This window comes from Anabrus simplex, chromosome 3 (assembly GCF_040414725.1).
Source record: "Anabrus simplex isolate iqAnaSimp1 chromosome 3, ASM4041472v1, whole genome shotgun sequence".
Taxonomy (NCBI): domain Eukaryota; kingdom Metazoa; phylum Arthropoda; class Insecta; order Orthoptera; family Tettigoniidae; genus Anabrus; species Anabrus simplex.
Window position 1 is genome coordinate 106,991,255 of NC_090267.1, and position 21,024 is coordinate 107,012,278.

A 21,024-nucleotide genomic window follows, 5' to 3' on the forward strand; every position below is an offset into this window, starting at 1 on the left:
CACCGTTGAGCAAGTGTGGTGGTGGAATAGAGAAGTGCAAGTGGCTGTGAAGGATAGGAAGATAGCATTAAAAGCTTGATTCCAGTCCTATACTGATAAAGATCTTCAGCTTTACAGGTTGAAAAAATCAACTGCCTAATGAACAGAAGCATTTCCCAAGGCTGTTTACTATGATCATGTATATGCTCCACTGGACTTGCCTAAAGGAGAAAATAAAATTGACCCTTTGGCCCGCGCAAGTCATCAAGCAACTCAGGACACTGGACATGTTAGGTATATTACGGAGGAAGATTGTCAGCTCCTCCGAGACCCACCCACCATCCTTAGCTGATGGAGCGACTTCTTCTTCAAAATGAGTAATCAGGAATTCGACCAGCCTCCAATCCAAAGTGCAAATCCAATCTCTGGGCCTATATCACCAATTACTTTCAAGATCAGAGAAGTGACAAAGAAGATGAAGAAGGGAAGGCAACTGGCTGTGATGACATCCCAGCCAAAGTGTGGAATATCCTGTTCTCTTCAACCAAATCATTGATGATGGTGTGGCCACAGCAGCTTGGACAACAATTATTACAGTGCCAAGGGTGACGCAAGCAAATATATATTGGCCGATACAAATTGTGTCACGCTATGAAATTATTTGAAAGGGTGAATGATGCCAGGCTGGGCTGAGTGGCTCAGATGGTTGAGGCGTTGGCCTTTTGACCACAACATGGCAAGTTTGATCCTGGGTCAGTCCAGTGGTATTTGAAGGTGCTCAAATATGTCAGCCTCGTGTCGGTAGATTTACTGGCATGTAAAAGAACTCCTGCAGGACTAAATTTTGGCACCTCGGCATCTCCAAAAAACGTACAAGTAGTTAGTGGGACGTAAAGCAAATAACAATATTATTCATGGATGCCAGGCTCCAAACCAATGCACTTTCTTCTCAAAGGGAGTGGAATAATGGATGCCATTCAGACTGTTCAGTTGCTTTTGGAGAAGGCATTCGACTGCGTCCCACACTAATTTATTTGGCATGCTCTATGGTCCCACAATGTTTCCTAAGGTAATGTCTAGTGGAATTCAACTATTTTCAGCACGGTCTTATGTGTAGCAGGAACATTGCCTCTCTTTGCTAACAGTGTTGGGGTGCTTCAGGGGTTGTCACTTTTGCCCGTATTGTTTGTCCTTAGCATGGACACTTACATATGATCTGCAATCGCCCCACCTATGGACATTCCTCTACACCGATGATATCTTTTGGCAGTATACGATGTGGAGACCTCCAAGAGAAAATGCAGCAATGGAAAGAACAGCCTGGCGAATTTGGGCTCTGAATCAATCTCAAGACGACAGAGAAGACAAACTGATGGTACCATGAATATCAGTGGAGAAGAGCTGAAGAATGGGGAGCAATTCAAGCATCTCGGTTCCCTCATACAGAGATGCCAACTACTAAGAATTTTCCATAGTTTCTATGGATTTCTCACATGTACTGCAGCAGTACGACAGCAGTATTAATTATTATGGATTTTACGAATTTGATGGGTTAAAACTTCACTGTAGGCCTAACTCATTTTATCATGTCCAAATGTGAAGTTATGTACTGTAATATATAAGAATTGCGTACCACCATTCATCTTTGCGAATGTAAAAATGCAACGCCAATGGCTGAATTTTTAAAGGAAACGGCATCACTCCAGGAATGCAATACAGCTAGCTGTATACCAGCTCTGTGACAATAAACAGTCCTGAATGAATAAAACAGTGAAATAAGCAATGGTAATCCGATACAAGCAACAAAATTTTACTGGCTGCCTCGAAAAAATTGTGCACTCACATCTTAACACATGGGTGACGGGCCCCGAGAAATCTCGTAGTACGCTCGCCAGCGGTAGGTGACGGGCCCCGAGAAATCTCAGTTTTATTCACGACATTGTTTTCGGTCTTCCTGTGACATCTTTTGACCACATATTGAGCTATTTCGAACTTGCACATTGAGTATAATAAATCGTAGATGTATATCTGCCACTTTCTGTTATTCACGGCCTCTTTTATTCTTTGATTTAGTTTCGAAACATCGACTTTCTTTCTGCCGGTTCAGTCAATGACAAGATGGAGCGCCTGCGGAATACGGTGTTAACTGATGACGATAAGAATTATATGCCGATGATCGTTCAAATGGATATAGTGATAATGAATTAGTGGAAACTGAATGTGAGAGTGATAGAGGAAGTGATATTCAAGCCTCTACACGCCGTAATTTACCTAGTGTGCTTATTTATTAGAGTGACTCTGACGACGACAATGATGTAAACATTAATGATGTGTTGTTGAATTAACACGCATTTTCTTGCTTATCTTAGATATATTGAAGTACTACTAGGGGCATTGGTTGAGTACTCATACCAACTTTAAAGATAAAATCTTGACTGGTTTAATATTTATGTACATTTTTATAATCAAGTGCACCCTAGTATGCTTAGTAGAAAGATGTCCAGTCCACAGCGTATGTGACAAGCTCAAGCAATCTGGTCAGCAATGTGTTAATAGAAAATATATTCCGTCACATCGACGTGCCGCTGTAGGTGGATGAGAAGTGTAATTCGGAGTGCTGTTTTTAAATTTTCCACTTTCCTCATGAATATGAAAAACTTAAGTTTCTACATTATGTCGAACAGGAGACTGGCTATTAAAAGATAGTTCGTGAAAACATTACAAGATGGTGACATTTGTTTATAACCTTTGACCATGAGTGTAACATCTTTGCTGAACGCATTCCCTGCATAGGTGTTCAATTCTTGTTCTATTAGCTCTGCTTTTGTCACAAAACACAAAGTATTACAAAGTGATGCTGATATCACGTGGTGCAAGCCTATTTCTGCGTTAAATAAAATAACAAGATGTTTAAGTGACGATGGACAAAAACGATTTGTGTCAAATCAACATTACCAAAAGCAGTATATGGAAGGATTTCTGTGCAACATGAAAGTGTGACTTTTCAGTTAAACATGGAGGGTGCGATGACTGCCAACGCCATGCAAACTCCAAAAAGCATGAAACGGGTGCATCCAAGGACAATGAAAGATGCATTCGTCTTTTTTCTTACTACACAAAGAGATGATAATAGTGTTAAAGGGGCTGAATGTTATTTCGCACATTCTTGGTTGAAAATTATCATCCCCTATCTGCAGCAGACCAAGTTATACTATTATTTAAAGCCTAGTTTTCCAACTTGGAAATTGCAAAAAAGTATGGAAGAGTCAGAACCAAGATAACTGCAACAGTGAGAAGCATGTCTGAATCAACAGTATCTGAAATAGTCAACAGACTTCAAAATGCACCTTACTTATTGTCCACTGATGGTAGTAATGACTGCAAATTATATACACCGGTGTTTACTCACTTTTGTGAGGAAAAAAAGAACAGATTGTTCCTCTACTGCTTGCTTTGGTCAAATGTGATAACACTGGAAAGGAATATTTGAGGTACTGGATAGAGAAATTAAGATCAAGATGCTGAAATGGAAAAAAACTGTTTATCATTTAGTTGCAACAATGCAAATAAAATGGTAGGTAAATTTAAGGGAGTGTCAGCATTTTTGAAACTGCAGAATCCTTCAGTGGTTATAGGAGGCTGTATCTCTGTCACCTACTTTACTTATCTGCCCAGAAGGCTACGAAAACACTGGAAGCAAGTGTAAATGTGGAGACATTATTAGTAGACTTACGTTTCTTTCTTGAAAGAAGCTCCAAAACAAAAAAAATCAATCAAAGATGGATCAGGAAAGGAGTGGACCAGAGCTCAAAAGCCACAAAATCTTGAAACATGTCAGCACAGGATGTTTCTCTCTCACTGATTCAATAAACACGGTATTAGAACAGTGGGAACCACTGAAATTGTTGTTTCATGTTGGAGAAGAAGTCACGTCAGAAGGACCAGCAATAGCAAATGTCTTACTGTGAAAACAGCAATGGAAAATAATGCCACTAAACTTTATTTCCTCCCCCATGAACCATGTGACCTTGCCGCGGAGGGGAAGCTTGCGCGTCCCAATGAAGGCAGATAGCCGAGCTGCATGTAAAACCATATTGGATGGGTATCTGTCAAGAGACTAGACTAACGAATGGTTCATCAAAATGTGGGAAGCAGCCTTTTGGAAGTTGCAAGGACAGCAGTCTAGATGACTGACTGATATGGTCTAGTAATAATACTCAAATGGCTTAGCTGTGTTGATACTGCTATATGGCTGAAAGCAACGGGAAACTATGGCCAAAACTAACTCCCAACGACATGCAGCTCTCTCCGTATCAATGATGTACTGATGATTGCTTCCTCCCAGGTAGAATATTCCAGAGATAAAATAGTTCCCCATTCGGACCTCTGCGTGGGAACTACACAAGAGAGGGCAATCATCAGGAAGATGGATACTGACATTCTGCAAGTTGGAACGTGGAATGTTAGAAGTCTGAATCATTGTGGTAGGTTAGAGAATCTGAAGAGAGACATGCATAGACTAATATTAGATGTAGTTGGTATAAGTGAAGTACGTGGCAGGAAGAGCAGGATTTTTGGTCAGGCAACTACAGAATTATAAACACTAAATCAAACAGAGGAAATGCAGCAGTTGGTTTAATAATGAATAAGAAAATAGGCCAGCAGGCAAGCTACTATGACCAGCATAGTGAAAGGATTATTTCTGTCAAGACAGACACACAACCAATGCCCACCACAATAGATACCTACTCGTTCAGCAGATGAAGAGAGAGATAGAAGATTTAATACAATATGTAAAAGGTGACAAGAATCTAATTGTGATGGAAGACTTTAATGCAGTGGTAGGCCAAGGAAGAGAAGGTAATACAGTAAGAGAATTCGGATTGGGACAAAGGAATGAAAGAGGAAGTCGGCTGGTTGAATTCTGAACCAATCATAATTTAGTCGTTGCTAATACTTGGTTCAAACACCACGAACAACGATTGTATACATGGACTAGACCTGGAGACACTGGAAGGTATCAAACAGACTTTATTATGATTAGACAGAGATTCAGAAAGCAGGTACTGGATTGCAAAGCTTTCCCAGGAACAGACGTGGATTCCAATCAGAACTTGTTGGTCATGAAATGCCATCTGAACTTGAAGAAAGTGAAGAAAGGAAGGAATGCAAGGAGATGGGATCTGGACAAGTTGAAAGAAAAGAGTGTGAGAGATTGTTTTAAGGAACATGTTGCACAAGGACTAACTGAAAAGACTGAAGGAAACATCACAGAAGAAGAATGGACAGTCATGAAGAATGACGTCAATAGGTCTGCTGAAGAAATGTTAGGAAGAAAGGAAAGATCAACTAAGATCAATAGATAACTCAGGGGATACTAGACCTGACTGATGAACAACGAAAACACAAGAGTGCAAAAAATGAAGACGGCAGAAAAGAATACAGGCTATTAAAAAATGAAGTGGATAGGAGGTGCAGGACAGTTAAGGAAGAATGGCTGAAGGAGAAGTGCTACGATGCTGAAGGTTGTATGGTCCTTGGAAAGGTAGATGCTGCATACAGGACGATCATGGTAAGAAAAACTAAGTGTATATATATTAAGAGGTCAGATGGAAAACCACTTCTAGGGAAAGAAGACAAGGCAGAAAGATGGCAAGAACATATCCAACCAGTTGTATCAAGGTAAAGATGCAGATGACCTGGTTCAGGAACAAGAGGAGGCTGTTGATGCTGATGAAATGGGAGACCCAATTTTGAGGTCAGAGTTTGACAGAGCTGTGAGAGACCTAAATAGGAACAAAACACCTGGAATTGATGACATTCCCTCTGAATTGCTGACTGCCTTAGGAGAAACCAGCATGGCGAGATTATTTCATTTAGTGTGTAAGAGTATGAGACAGGAGAAGTGACATCCGATTTTTAGCAGAATGTTGTTACACCCATTCTCAAGAAAGCTACTGCTGACAAGTATGAAAATTACTGCACCATTAGTTTAGTATCTCATGCCTGCAAAATATAAACACGTATTATTTACAGAAGAATGGAAAGACAAATTGAAACTGAGCTGTGAGAAGACCAGTTTGGCTTCAGAAGAACTGTAGGAACATATGAAGCAATCCTGACTTTACATCTGATTTTAGAGGATCGAATTAAGAAGGACAAGCCCATGTACATGGCATCCATAGATTTAGAAAAGGCATTCGTTAATGTTGATTGGACCATGCTACTTGAGATTCTGAAGGCGATTGGGATCAGATACCGAGAACAAAGAATTATCTACAATCTGTATAAAAATCAGTCTGCAGTGATAAGAATCGAGGGCTTTGAAAAAGAAGCTGTAAACCAGAAAGGAGTCAGGCAAGGCTGCAGTTTGTCCGTCTCCTGTTTCAATGTTTATTTAGAACAGGCAGTAAAGGAAATCAAAGAGGAATTTGGAAAGTGAATCAAAATCCATGGATTTGCTGATTAAATTGTTATCATATCTGAGTCTGCAGAGGATCCGGAGAAATTGCTGAATGGTATGGACTGAGTTTTGGGTAAGGAGTACGAGATGAAAATAAATAAGTCCAAAAGAAAAGTAGTGGAGTGCAGTTGAATTAAGTCAGGTGATGCAGGTAATACTAGATCAGGTAATGAAGTCTTAAAGGAAGTAGACGACCGACCGACCGACCGACCGACCGACCGACCGACCGACCGACCGACCGACCAATCAATACTGATCTGCATTTAGGGCAGTTGCCCAGGCGGCAGATTCCCTATCTGTTGTTTTCCTAGCCTTTTCCTAAATGATTTCACTTGGGTAGTAAAATAAATAACGATGGCAGAAGTAAGGAGGACACATAATGCAGGCTAGCACGAACAAGAACTTCGAAGATTGACACAGGAGTTAGAAAGAAGTTTTTGAAGACTTTTGTCTGGAGCATGGCATTGTATGGAAGTGAAACACAGATGATAACTATTTCAGAAAGGAAGAGAATACAAGCTTTTAAAATGTGGTGTTACAGAAGAATGCTGAAGGTGAGATGGATATATCGAATCACAAATGAAGAGATGCTGAAACGAATTAGTGAGAGGAGATAAATTTGGCTAATTTTGATGACAAAAAGTTATAGAACGATAGGACACATCTTACGACACCCAGGACTTGTTCAGTTGGTTTGTGAGGGTAGTGTAGGGGCTTAAGAATTGTAGACCAAGGTTTGAATATGAGCAGATGTAGGATGACTCTATGGTGAAGCTTGAACAACTACTTCATTTTCATTAGCATGGTTTTTTTTTGTTTTTTTTTTAAAGAACTGTTTCTAAACATTATATTGACCAAGAAAAACTGGAAGCAGAATTTGCTTCCTACAAAGCATATCCATTAAATGAAGAAATTTCAAACTGTGATACAATGGATATAGCAGGCTAAAATTTTGAAGCTGAAAGATGCTTCTGGAAACATTAAATATTTGGTTCTTCCTCAAGTGAAGCTTGCAATTTTAGTGATACATCACAGCAATGCTTCAACTTGAGCAAATAATCAGTATTGTTTACAAGAATCACACTGACTTTCAACCAAATATAAGTACAAGGACTTTTAATAAGAGCTCTCCTGGTGGAAAAAACAACCATGTTATCCTCTGAGAATGGCTATCAAAAGCAGTTTTCTGAGAAGAACTCCTGTGAGGCAAAATAATTTTGTTTTAACAATCTGTTTTATGTCGCACCGATACAGATGTCTTATGGTGATGATGGGATACGAAAGGGCTAGTAGTGGGAAGGAAGTAACCGTGGCCTTAATTAAGGCATTTCCCCAGCATTAGCCTGATGTGAAAATGGGAAACTATGGAAAACCATTTTCAGGGCTGCCGACAATGGGGTTCAAACCCACTATTTTCTGAATGCAAGTTGATAGCTACATGAGCCAAACTGCACAGTCACTTGCTTGGTGAGGCAAAAGAAGCAACTGTGAAGATGCTGCAAGAAAAGTAACTTAGTTATGTTAGCGTGTGTGATGTTGATATTGCTTGAAATTGCATATTATAATTTGCCCGAGATGTTGAGTGCCTCACCAGAAGCAACGATGAAGATGCTGCAAGAAAAGTAACGTAGTTATGTTTGTGTATGTAATTCTTTTGTTTTTTAACTTGAAGGAATAGAAAAACATGTTGTTTTAAATTGCATAATTTAATTTGCCCAAAATGTCACATTTACCGGGCGAGTTGGGCGTGCGGTTAGTGGCGCGCAGCTTTGAGCTTGCATCTGGGAGATAGTGGGTTCGAATCCCACGGTGGGCAGCCCTGAAGATGGTTTTCCGTGGTTTCCCATTTTCACACCAGGCAAATGTTGGGGCTGTACCTTAATGAAGGCCATGGACGCTTCCTTCCCATTCCTAGGCTGTTCCTATCCCGTCGTTGCCATAAGATCTATCTGTGTCGGTGCGACGTAAAGCAAATAGCACAACAACAACAACAAAAAGTCACATTTCCTAACATCCCCTGTGAGATTAATGCTACTTATGACCATCTTTGAAGTTTGGCATCTCTGCTCATATTCAGCAATGGCGACAGCCTTCCACATGTCTACACCCGAGTCAATGCTTCCTGGATGAAATGGAGCCAGATACTTGGAGTCCTGTGTGACTGTTGGATGCCTCTATGCCCAAAGTCAAAGTTAGATACAACAGTAGTGCACCCAGTTGCCTTTTACTGATAGGAGTGCTGGCCAGCAACAGCAAAACATGAGCAGGTTCTACATGCTATGTAAATGAGAATGCTCTGAAGGAGCCTTGGACTAATGCTATTCAATCACGCAAGGAATAATCATGTTTGACGAAGACTGGAAGTGTCACTAACTATAGAAAATTATAGGAAGGTAGACTTAGATGCTATGCACATGTTGTTTACAACAAAGAGAGCTCGGTAGTGAGGAAAATCATGCATCTGGAGCATGAAGGCTAGTGACCATGTGTATGACCGACAAACAGTGGATGGATCACATCAAGGACGACACGAAATACGTGATTGCCACCCCAGAGAATGCCTTGAATTGGTCTAATTTACGACGGATGTGCTTACAAGTGGGCCCTGACATAGTGTGGGAATAATGCTAGGGAGAAGAATGAATCACGTTGGTGAAAGGTGAATAATTTTGCAAATTTTAACCAGAGGTAGAGTACTGATATTTCAAATCACCACATACACATGTGAGACATGAACTGTTAAAACAGCTGACAGGAAATGTGGGTCTACCGTTGAGTCCTGCACATACCTTGGATGGAATACCGGACCAACGCTTTAGTTTTTTGAGGAGATCAAAATCAAGGGCAGGTTCATGGAGAAAATCAATCACTTTGGCCACATTTCAAGAAGGAAAGAAGCCATGGAGAAGATGGTGGTAGAAGGTATAGTACCAGGTGGGAGACTTCAATCAAGGGCGAGCACCTATGAGATGGGTCGATCAGATAAGGGCACTTGTTAGAAAGTGCCGACTAAAGCTGCTGGCTAAAGATTGATCAGCATGGCAAAACTCTCCAACTGCTAGTGACATGCCACTACACCCTGTTTGGGGGGGGGGAGAACTAGTGGTAGAGGAGGATTGACAGGAAACATCTTAAGATAACCAGAAAAGCTATGATTATGTATGCAACATTTGAAAACATTCATTCTTATTGTCAGCTGAGGTTAAGAAATTAATGTTGTTGCAATGAATTTACATCAGCTCTGAACAGACTTATGTTTACCTGCATAGCTAACTTAACAGCCATACAGTTCACAAAGTTGGCAGTAAAAATAAATTACCTCAGCAATTTGTTCCTGAGTGGCTCCTTGTCCTCGAAGATTGGCGGTTATTGACTCGATTCTTTGTTGCTTTTCTATCAGCCTTTTGTTTTCATTCCTTTCATGCTCTCGCCTGGTCATAGCATTGTAAAGCGCTTTGTAACACATCTCCAGGACCATCCGAACTACCTAAGAGGCAAGTAAAATTGATTAACTTAACAAAGGTTATCTAACATGTCCTCTGTGAAATGAAAAACATTGTTTCAAGTTTGGTAAACCTAACAAATAAAAGTAAAAACCATCAAACAAGCTTATGTTAATAAGTAATAGATTTTTTAAAAATGAGCATACATAATATACACTACAGGGTAAGCATATAATGTAAAATCTGCTAGGTGAAACTTTGTTTCGAGTTACCACACAACAAAAATGGGATCGCACTGTATGCAAGTGTGTCCTGAATTGAGCAAAATCCAAAAAATAAAAATAAAAATTTTTAAAAGAGCTATCAAAGATTTCCAAGAGAAAATGATCGCAATTACATTATACATGGACCAATAAAAAAATTATGAGACAATGCGTCAGATACAAGATATCTGGATATAAGTGTTGTGTGTTCCCCAAAAGAAAAGTTGGATAACAATGGTTATTGTATAATTTTTTTTGTCAAATATCAATATGTCTCTTGCAGGAAACTACTTCCATGTGATCCTATAAATAGGAATCAGTTTAATGAGTACATTCTAACAAAAGTTCATCAAGGAGAAACTGTTTTTAATCTTCTCCTGCTTTAGGATGAGATTTAGGTTCATCTTCATAGTTATGTGAACTCTCAGGATAACAGAGCATAGAAAACCTAATATCTTCAACTGACATGCTTCTATACGATTTCACTTCTTGAGCAATCTGTATAAAACATATACTGTAATTATTTTATGAACTTACAATATGGTGTACCTACAAAGCAACTCCCTGTGGCAGTAATAATCATATTGCAGATTTTAAAGTCCTAAAAGATGTTTTTAGGTGCCTAAAATAAGCTTTCTCAGTACCTCAATTAGGCTTTATGAAACATAAAATAGGCTCAAAAAGTATAGGACAGGAAGACAGTATAGATATAAAAAATTAGTACATTGTTTACAAATTTATTAAATGAGACAAAAAACCTACATCAGATCCACACACCAAATTGCAAACTATAGGAAATAGTCCTTGAATGTCCAAACTGTATTTATGTAAAAGATTCAATTTTCTCACAGGTACTGCTGCTTAAAATGATATGTATACACACAAAATAATTTAAAACTTTCCAAAAATTGAACCAATGTACTGTTTCAAATGGTCACACCACAGTTGGCTTCACAATAAATTACTAAAATCTTATTTAAGTTTTCTAGAAGAAAAGTATGGTGTTTGTCAAAAAATCAGATTATAAGTTCAAAAAGAGCATTCCACATCAACTTCACTTTCGGCACATGTTGAACTCAATAATGCAATCAACTACACTGGATTTCCTCAAAAGAATATTTGCAGCGTGCAGTTCACTCAGGCTCTTATCCTTTTGTAAAACATTTCCTTCTACCAGAAATAGCTTATTTTTTGAAAGGAATTTCCATATGAATTAAAGATTTCAAATATTCTGATGAGGATTTGGTCCCATTTTCCTATTCCGAGGCCAGATTCAAATCTCCCTCAGTCAGTACACTGAAGCTATCAGCTACTAGCACCGCATGCCATATTTTCAAGAAATGTCATTCAAATTTTAACACTGAAGAAAAATTTTGTTTTTTGCAAGAAGTGAGGAACATTTTATGTAACTAGTGTGCATATTTTGTCTTGAGTGTATTCTCAAACAGTTCATAGAGGACATGGGTTCTTCCATTTTTAAATTATTAGACAGAAACAATGAGCATTGTAATCTGCTACGAGACATTACGGATGGCATGTCATATTTTCCAGAAATGTCATTCAAATTTTAACACTGAAGAAATTTTTTTTTTTTTTTTTTTTGCAAGAAGTGATGGACAATTTTATGTAAATAATGTTTATATTTTATATTTAGTGTATTCTCAAAGAACATGGATTCTTTCATTATTAAATCATTGATAACAACAATGAGAATTGTAATCTGCTATGAGACGTTATGGCTGAAGAATTCTCAAATGAGACGAAACATGTTCCAACGTATGTTTAATATATTTTTATATTAAATAGTTTTCACTTGTAAAGTGAAGTGTATTGATTGGGTGGACTATTAAATCTAACACTAGTTCTTAATTTAAACTGTATCAATAGGGATCTATATGATGAAGTTCGTAAATTGTAAGAATGCTGTTATACCTATTCCCAAGAAATCTGGTGCTGACAAGTGTGAAAACTACTGCACCAACACTTTAGTATCTCACGCCTGCAAAATTTTAACATACAGCACACTACCGATAATCAGGGTGCGGATTATCTGGTTTACGGGTTATCCGTGCAGACCTGAGGTTTATTGTATTATTAATTCTTATTTTATTTCCTTTATTTCTGTCACAGCATTTCGAATCGAGCTTGAAATTTGAGTGCACTTTTGACTCTTAAAGTTTGCTGAAATCATGCCATGTTCAAGAACACTAAACAATGTACTGTATAGCAGTTTTTTGTTGGTGTTCTGTGATAGGAATCATAGCTACGACACAAAAGAAAGTGGTTTTAACTTTAAAACAAAAGCTTGAATTAACTGAAAAGTTCCAGAAAGGAGAATCAGTAAGGAAATTAGCGAATGATTATGGGATTGGGATTTTGTATACTTTTGTATCGGTACCTGAAGTATTTTATCAACAAAAGACGTAAATAATTTTTATATTAGTCTATTAATACAAATGGCTATTGAATGTGTTAATTGTTCGTCATTATTGCATTTTCAAGGAGTATTGTACTTTCTGTATTAACATATTAAAAGGTATAAAATCAGTATTATCTGTGTTTTCAGTTATCCGTGCGGATATATCTAGTAATTAGCATGGACAGCTGAGAGTTTGCTGTATATTATTTATAGAAGAAACGAAACAAAACAAAACAAAACAAAACGAAACGAAACGAAACCAAACCCATGGCACTACAGCCGTTGAAGGGCCTTGGCCTACCAAGCGACCACTGCTCAGCCCGAAGGCCTGCAGATTACGAGGTGTCGTGTGGTCAGCATGACAAATCCTCTCGACCGTTATTCTTGGCTTTCTAGACCGTCAGATAGCTCCTCAATTCTAATCACGTAGGCTGAGTGGACCTCGAACCAGCCCTCAGGTCCAGGTAAAAATCCCTGACCTGGTCGGGAATCGAACCCGGGGCCTCTGGGTAAGAGGCAGGCACGCTACCCCTACACCACGGGGCTGGCATTTATAGAAGAATGGTTAGAAAAATTGAAACTGAGTTGGGAGATCAGTTCGGCTTCAGAAGAAATGTACGAACACGTCTGATCTTACAGGATTGAATCAAGAAAGACAAGCCGATGAACATGGTATTGTAAATCTGGAAAAGGCATTCGATACTGTTGACTGGACCAAGCTATTTGAGATTCTGAAGGTGATTGGAATCAGATACTGAGAAAGGAGAATTATCTACAATCTGTACAAAAATTAGTCAGCAGTGGTAAGAATCGAGAGCTTTGAAAAAGAGGCAGCAATCCAGAAAGGAGTGAGGTAAGGCTGCAGTTTATCCCCTCTCCTTTCCAATGTTTACACAGAACAGGTGATAAAGGAAGTTAAAGAGGAATTTTAAAAGGGAATTACAATCCAGAAGAGGAAATCAAAACCCTGAAATATACCGATGATATTGTTATATTATCTGACTCTGCAAAAGATCTGGAGAAATTGCTGAATTGTACAGACAGAGTTTGGGGGAAGTAGTATACGATGAAAATAAATAAGTCCAAAACAAGAGTAATGGAGTGCGGTCGAACAAGGTCAGGTGATGGAGGAAATATTAGATTAGGAAATTAAGTCTTAAAGGAAGATATTGTTACTGGGGTAGTAAAATAACTAATGATGATAGCATTAAAGAGGACATACAATGCAGACTAGGAAAAGCAAGGAAGGCCTTTCTTAAGAAAAGAAATTTGTTCACCATTGAACATTGATATAGGAATTAGAAAGATATTTTTGAAGACTTTCATCTGGAGCATGACATTGTATAGAAGTGAAACATGGACGATATCTAGTTCAGAAAGAAAGAGAATAGAAGCTTTTGAAATGTGGTTTACAGAAGAATGCTGAAGGTGAGATGGGTAGATAGAATCATGAATGAAGAGATACTGAATTGAATTGGTGAGAAGAGATCAATTTGGCTAAATATGACAAGAAGATGAGATAGAATGACAGGACACATCTTAAGACACCCAGAACTTGTACAGCAGGTTTTTGAGAGGAGCGTAGGTGGTAAGACCAGTAGCGGTACACCAAGGTACGAATATGACTAAGTGGATTAGAGCAAATGTGGGGTGTAGTAGTTATGTAGAAATGAAAAGGCACAGGACAGGGTGATGTGGAGCGCTGCATCAAACCAGTCTATATGGATTGATGACTCAAACAACAAGAAATGTTTGCTGTAATGCTCTGCACCTTTTAATCATGTACTCCATCTGGAAGCCAGTATCCTTGGTGCCATAACAAAACCTTTCTTAACCTAAGAGTTCCATTTACATGTACTTATTCTGCTGCTCAGTTCATACCATAGGCATGTAACGGTTCAAATCCCATTACAAGCATTCCTCTATATTATTATTGTTTTATCTGTATTATTATTATTAATAATAATATTTCATTTGTATTATTATTATTATTATTATTATTATTATTATTATTATTATTATTATTATTATTATTAGATTCAATTCTATAATCTGATTTTGCTATGTATTAATTATCGCTTGCTTCACTGTAGTTCATTTATTGTATATATATATATATGTGTGTATGTGAATGTTAGCATTAAAATCATGTAGAGTGAGAGTTGCTGCCTAATATCAGATATGGATATATTTTGTGAAATATTTTAACATTGCAACATATGGTGTAATACTGTTACAGTAACTGTTGAGTCACTGCTCTGTCATTGTATGTGTTTAGAACCATGAGATAATTTAGGGAGTTCCTACTTTGCCAGAGGCTATTTCGTTACAGTATTATCGGCACACTTTATCTGGATGCATTTGTGTACAGGGGTGAGGAGTAAGGGGGGAGCTCTCCCGATTCTGGTAGTGCTGCCAACTGAATGAAAATGAAATCTGAATTGAATCGAGAATATGATCGATCGATATGAAGTTTCTAAACCGTTATCATCTTAAGCCAACAACTGTGTCACATATACATTTATTTATTTATTTATTTACATTTTATGTCCTTCATTGGACCACTCTAGCCAACTTTATACAAATAATTTTTTAGTTTCCTGTCAGCCCAGTACTTCTTCATTCTCTCTGATCTTATCCTTCTTTCCTCATTGGAAATCACCCTTCCTATTGTCTGTTTGTTGATTCTGATTTGCAGTCTGGTTTGTTTGTCTGTGAGTTTCTTGATTTTGTCGGTTTTGTTTCTTAGGTCTTCCACTGTAATTTGTAGTTCATCCATATCTTCCTTGATTTCTGTAATCCACTTAATGTTGCACTTACTATTCCATAATTTTTCTATTATTCTCCTGATGATCCTGTTCTCTGGTGTCCTGATTAGATGTCCAAAAAATGAAATGCGTTTCTTCCTGATTGAGCTCATTACTGGTTCTATTTCCTTGCAGACTGTTTCATTATAAGCTACTCTCCAGTGTCCATCTTTTTGGTATGATTTGCTGATGCATGTTCTAATGATTCTTCTCTCTATCTTGAGTATTTTGTCTATTTGTGCAGTGTTAGTTGTTTTGAAGATGGTTTCTCTTGCGTATGCTATTTCTGGTTGAATGACTGTTTTGTAATGTTTTAATTTTTTTGCTATTGACAGGCCTTTTTTGTTGTAGGTATTCTTGGTGACATCTTGTGCTCTGGTCAGTTTATTTATTCTGTTATGCCATGCTGGCTTTTCATTGAGGTTATATGTTATGATTTCTCCCAGATATTTAAATTTATCTACAATTTTGATTTCTTGGTTTCCTATGGCAATTTTGTTTATCAGTGGTGGGTCAGTAAACATGATTACTGTCTTTTCAAAAGATATTCAAATACCAATTTTCTGTGCTATTTCCTGTAGTGATATAACTTGTTGTCTAGTTTCCTGAATATTGTTGGACAAGAGAGCAAGGTCATCGGCAAAACCTAGGCAATTTAAACTTATGTTGTCTTTGGGTCTTCCAATTCGGATGTTCTTTGGGTTACTCTTGTACCATTCCCTCATGATATATTCCAAGGCACAGTTGAACAGCAGTAGTGACAAGCAATCTCCTTGTCTTAAGCCTGTTTTTATGATGAATGGCTCAGAGAATTCCCCTCTGAACTTGACTTTTGATTTAGTGTTGGTTAAGGTGAGTTCAATCAATTTGATTAATTTTGGATGGAGCCTGAAATTTCTTAATATTTTCAACATTGAAGGTCTATGGATACAGTCGTAAGCTTTTTTAAAGTCCACGAAGGTTATGACAAGAGGTTTGTTTTGCTTCTTGTAATATGCTATGGCTAATTTTAAAGTGATGATTTGTTCTGCACAGCTTCTCCAAGGTCTGAAGCCTCCTTGGTATTCACCTAATTCTTCCTCTAGTTGCTCTCTGATCCTCCTGTATAGGATTCTGGAGAAATTCTTGTATGTGCAGTCTAAGAGAGAGATACCTCTGTAATTATCTGGATTGCTTTTATCTACTTTTTTGTGGAGTGGGTAGATTATGGCTGTGGTCCAATGTTCGGGGAACTTTTCTGTTATCCAGAGTTTTGTTAGGGCCATGTGTAAGGATGTTCGAACTGTATCACTGGCATATTTCCACATTTCTGCGAAAACTTGGTCTTTTCCACATGCCTTATAATTTTTAAACTCTTTGAGTGCTGTTTCCACCTCTTGGATTGTTGGGGGATTTATGAGTTCAGGCGGGGTTTTGATGGGCGTGTCTGTATTAATTGCTAAAAGTTCCTGGGGTTCTTCACAATTCAAAAGTTTAATGAATGCTTTTGCCATGATTTTGGCATTTTCCTTGTCATTATGTGTCGTTTTTCCATCCTCACTTTACAGCATTAATGTGGGAGGGGCAAATTTTTGTAATTGTCTTCCAAACATTTTGTAAAAGTTTCTGGAATTGGTTTTGTGGTAGTTTTCTTCTATTGAGTTGATTAAATCTTTCTGTGATTGTCTCTTGGTTTGCCTGATAATTTGTGTGAACTTTTTCCTAATATTTTTGAGGTTGGTTGCACTTTCTTCTGTTTTGTGTATTTGAAATTTTAACCATGCCTGATGTCTTTCTTCATGAATTTTGTCACATTCTGAGGTCCACCAGGCATGTCTTTTACGTGTGTTCAATGGGGCTAAATTTTCAGCTTGCTGCCTGAGAATTGGAACCAGTTCTTTTAAGTTATCTGTCAGTTTTATGTTCTGTGTGACTTCTCTATATTTATAATTCCTAATTAACTGGTGTGGATCAAAGTTCCTCTTTGGTTTACTGCATTTTGGTTTCTTGTTTAGTGGTGTGAACTTAATTTTGATTTTGACTATGTAATGATCTGAACCTATATCTACTCCACTTAATACTTTAACATTGTAGATTTCTCTGTAGAAGGTTCTGTCCATAAATACATGATCCAGCTGCCATTCCCCTTTTCTCCATTCAGGATGTTTCCAAGTTTTAAGTTTGTTGGGCCTCCTTTTGAAGTAGGTAGACTTTGAGATTAGTTTGTGTTCTCTGCAGAGTTCAACAAGTCTTTGACCATTCTTATTTGTATGTTTATGTGGAGCCCATTTCCCAATGATATCTCGGTATTTCTTTTCTCTTCCGAGTTGGGCATTGAAGTCCCCTAACAGGACCTTAACGTTATTAATATTTATTTAGTTTACAGTTTGGTCAAGGAAATCCCAAAACGTTTCCACTTCTTTCCTGTTTGTCTGAAAATTCTTTTCATTAGTAGGGGCATGGGCATTTATGATGGTATAAATTTTGTTGGATGCTTTTAAACTCAAAGGTGCAATTCTAGGTGAGATGGCTTGAAAATCAATTATCGAATCTGTTATTTTCACAATGACTATAAACCCAGTTCCAAATTGGGAGCATTGTTTCATAACCCTTAGTCCAGGTTTCCCATTGTAAATTCTGTAGCCTTGAGATTCGAATGGTTCTTCTGTAGTATTTCTTATCTCCTGGAGTCCTGCTACTAAAATTTTCTGTTTATCTAATTTGTCCGTCAAGTTCTTTAGTTTTCCTGCTTTAAGTAGAGAATTAATATTATAAGTTGCAATGTAGTTGATCTGATCTTGTTTGATCCTGTTTTTATGTGCTGGCATAGGAATAGGTGATTGCCAATGCTCCGACTTGTTGATGTCTTCAAGGTGGCTACCCACCGAATCCAATGTAGCCTTCTCTTGCTTTCTTGGACAAGATGGTGGAATTTTTTTCCTAAAAGACCTTTCCATGGTTGACTTTCGAAGGTAGTTAACCTTGAGTGGAACAAGCTCCGATTTATAACTACGGTTGTTAACCGCAGAGGAAAACCCCAGATGTTCAGGGTTGTGGGTTGGCATTTCCTCCTAACCCAATGAGGTATGGTTTTCCCGCCAATACTCGGGTGGCTGATTGCAGTGGTTTCCCACTGGGCGATGGGGTCGCAACGTAACATTATATAACATTTCTCAATGCGAATCTTGTTCCTAGCATGAATTCTATAGTTTGGCTTTGCTGTGTAAACAACAACAGTACTAGTACGTAAAGTGTACGCCAGATGTCGCCCAACGATGCTTAAGCGATTCATAGTTTGTGTTTCAAAGGTTGCCAGTACGAACCTCGAAGATTGCCGAGGTCGACCGATTCAGCACTAGGGTGTAAATGCATCCAGATAAAGTGTGCCGATAATATGTAACACTTGAGAGTTGGGTGGGAGTGACATCACGGGCTGTTTTAGAGATGACATGGGTCTTGTACCATGTGACAACTAATGTCTATATAAGCTGCAGTATCCTATAGCGGCTAGTCAGTTGAATGGAGAGGATTGCCATGAAATGTTGTAGTCAGATGGAAGTGGTCTCTCAGTGAGTCGGTCTGTGAGACGGATGGTGAACAGTCAACTGGATGGAACTTGATTGATGGATAGTCATTTGGAGAGTGAGGCCACAGTTGGTCAGTCAGTCAGTCAGTTGAGATAGTGCAGTGACATGGATATGTAGTCGTCAGTGACTAAATGGATTAAATGTTCAGAGTGTGTTTCGTGTATCTGTTCGGTCGAGTTCTTGTGTTAGTTCGGTGACAGCCGAATATCGAGTCGTTGCATTGTATATTGAGTCATCGTAATGCAGACTAACAGTTATCAGTGAATTACTTGTCAAGTTGATTGTGAAGTGTGAATGTAATTTCAAGCCATGCTATATCTCATTTGTGAAACTAAAAGGATACATCACCAAATTAGGTTTGAGATACCTACAGCTGACACCAATTCAAAGGAATACGTTGTAATAACACTGCTGCATACCGAGTAAAACAGCCTGCCTGAATATTGGTGGGAAGTAGCTGGGGGAGTTAGAAAACTTCCTTTTTTAAAATGCCATTCCTCTCGTTCATACATGTTCTGAGAACTACTGGTACGTAACATACTGGTTCATCATGGTACCAGCTCTTCGATGCCTACTCTGAGGTGCTGATTGGAATGAGCAGTGAGCACACTTATTGGAATATGGTAGAGGAGTGTTCACAGCTGTCTGCGGCCTGGTCATTCCAGCTCTGGAACTTGGCACTATTAGAACGGCAGCGAAGTACTGTTCGTTAAAAGTGAGAAAATGTGAAGTTTTTCATTTGATCAAGGATTTCATGTGATAGCATTGCTTTTAACTGCGACATTTCAGTTTGCTCTATACCTTTTTCCAATACAGTGAAAAACAAGGTAAATATCAGCTGCAGTCACGTGTAAGTCCTACAACCGGTAACTAGCCTTACAGACTGTAAAGAGAGCTGCTATGGAGATACTTACAAATGTGAAAGCAGGAGCTAAAATGTTTCTACCTCTTCAATATTCATGAATGGAAACTTTTCAACTCTTGCTTTCACGTTTGTAAGTTTATTGCTTACGATTGAGATAGTTTCGGCAACACTTTAAAGGCTTTGTACATGTGTCAGTATTTTTAAAAATATGAACCCGATATTTGGCTTTCTTTTATACTGGAAGGAAGAGATCAAATCAAGATTAGCAACAATGAAAAGGAATATGAAACTGCGAAGGGCCCTAGAGAGCTAGGAAGCAAGTACATCATGACAAGCTACTCACAGCGAGATGCATGCCCACTTATGTGCCTCAGAATCTACGGAACAATGCGAAGAGTGGACAAAATGTAATCATGCTACGTGATTGTCCCGTCAATGACAGGTACTACAGCTAGTGTAATATAAAAAGGATGGAACACTGTAAGAAATGCATTGCATTGCAGCAAGAATGTAGGCTGTGGCATCGGTCTGTGTAGGTGAGCAGCACTTTGTTTTCATCAACACTTGGATATAGTATCTTCAATCCATTGCTGACAAATGTGTGATTGTTTGCTGGTTTGTCTCAGGAAGTTACTTTCTGCATATCAGGTAAGCTCGGGATGGTGCCTATGGGCTCAAGTTTCCAACAGTTTGTTGCGCATAGTTTTACCAATTTAGCTATCCCGCTACAGCTCAACACATTACAAGACTTGCTACTATTGATTTTTGTGTGCATTTCCAATGCTTCGAAGAACATTAGTTTGAAAAAAAAAAAAAAAAAACAGACGTGTATGACGCCTCGCAGATGTATGCAAAAACCGTACCGTCAAATGAGTGAGTTTGAAAAAGGGCGCATTTTTGGCACGAAAGAACGTGATGCATCCATCCAGGAAATTGCTGCTCATGTGGGACGAAGTATGTCAGCAGTGCAATGGGTGTGTACAGAATGGTTCACAGAAGGCCATAGAATACGAGATGGGTCTGGTCACACCACCCTGACCACCCCCTTGAAGATCGACACCTCATCTGAATGGCATTGCAAGAAAGATCTGCATCCTTCTCAGCTCTGGCGCAACAGTGGAACAGTGTGACACATCGTACACTATCAGGAGTGACATTCCGTTGCCGTTTATAATGGTCTGGGTTACCGATGCGTCGTCCACTTTTCTGCCTACCTTTG

At 38.5% G+C, this 21,024-nt stretch overlaps 1 protein-coding gene across 1 annotated transcript in view; it reads right to left on the minus strand.

Moving 5' to 3' along the window:
* The window catches only part of Polr3C (RNA polymerase III subunit C), a 201,321-nt gene that overhangs the window by 12,049 nt on the left and 168,248 nt on the right, over positions 1-21,024 (minus strand). Inside the window, exon 8 of the mRNA XM_067144179.1 lies at positions 9,762-9,929. Coding sequence (XP_067000280.1) covers positions 9,762-9,929 — 168 coding nt within the window. The remainder of the gene's footprint in view (positions 1-9,761; positions 9,930-21,024) is intronic.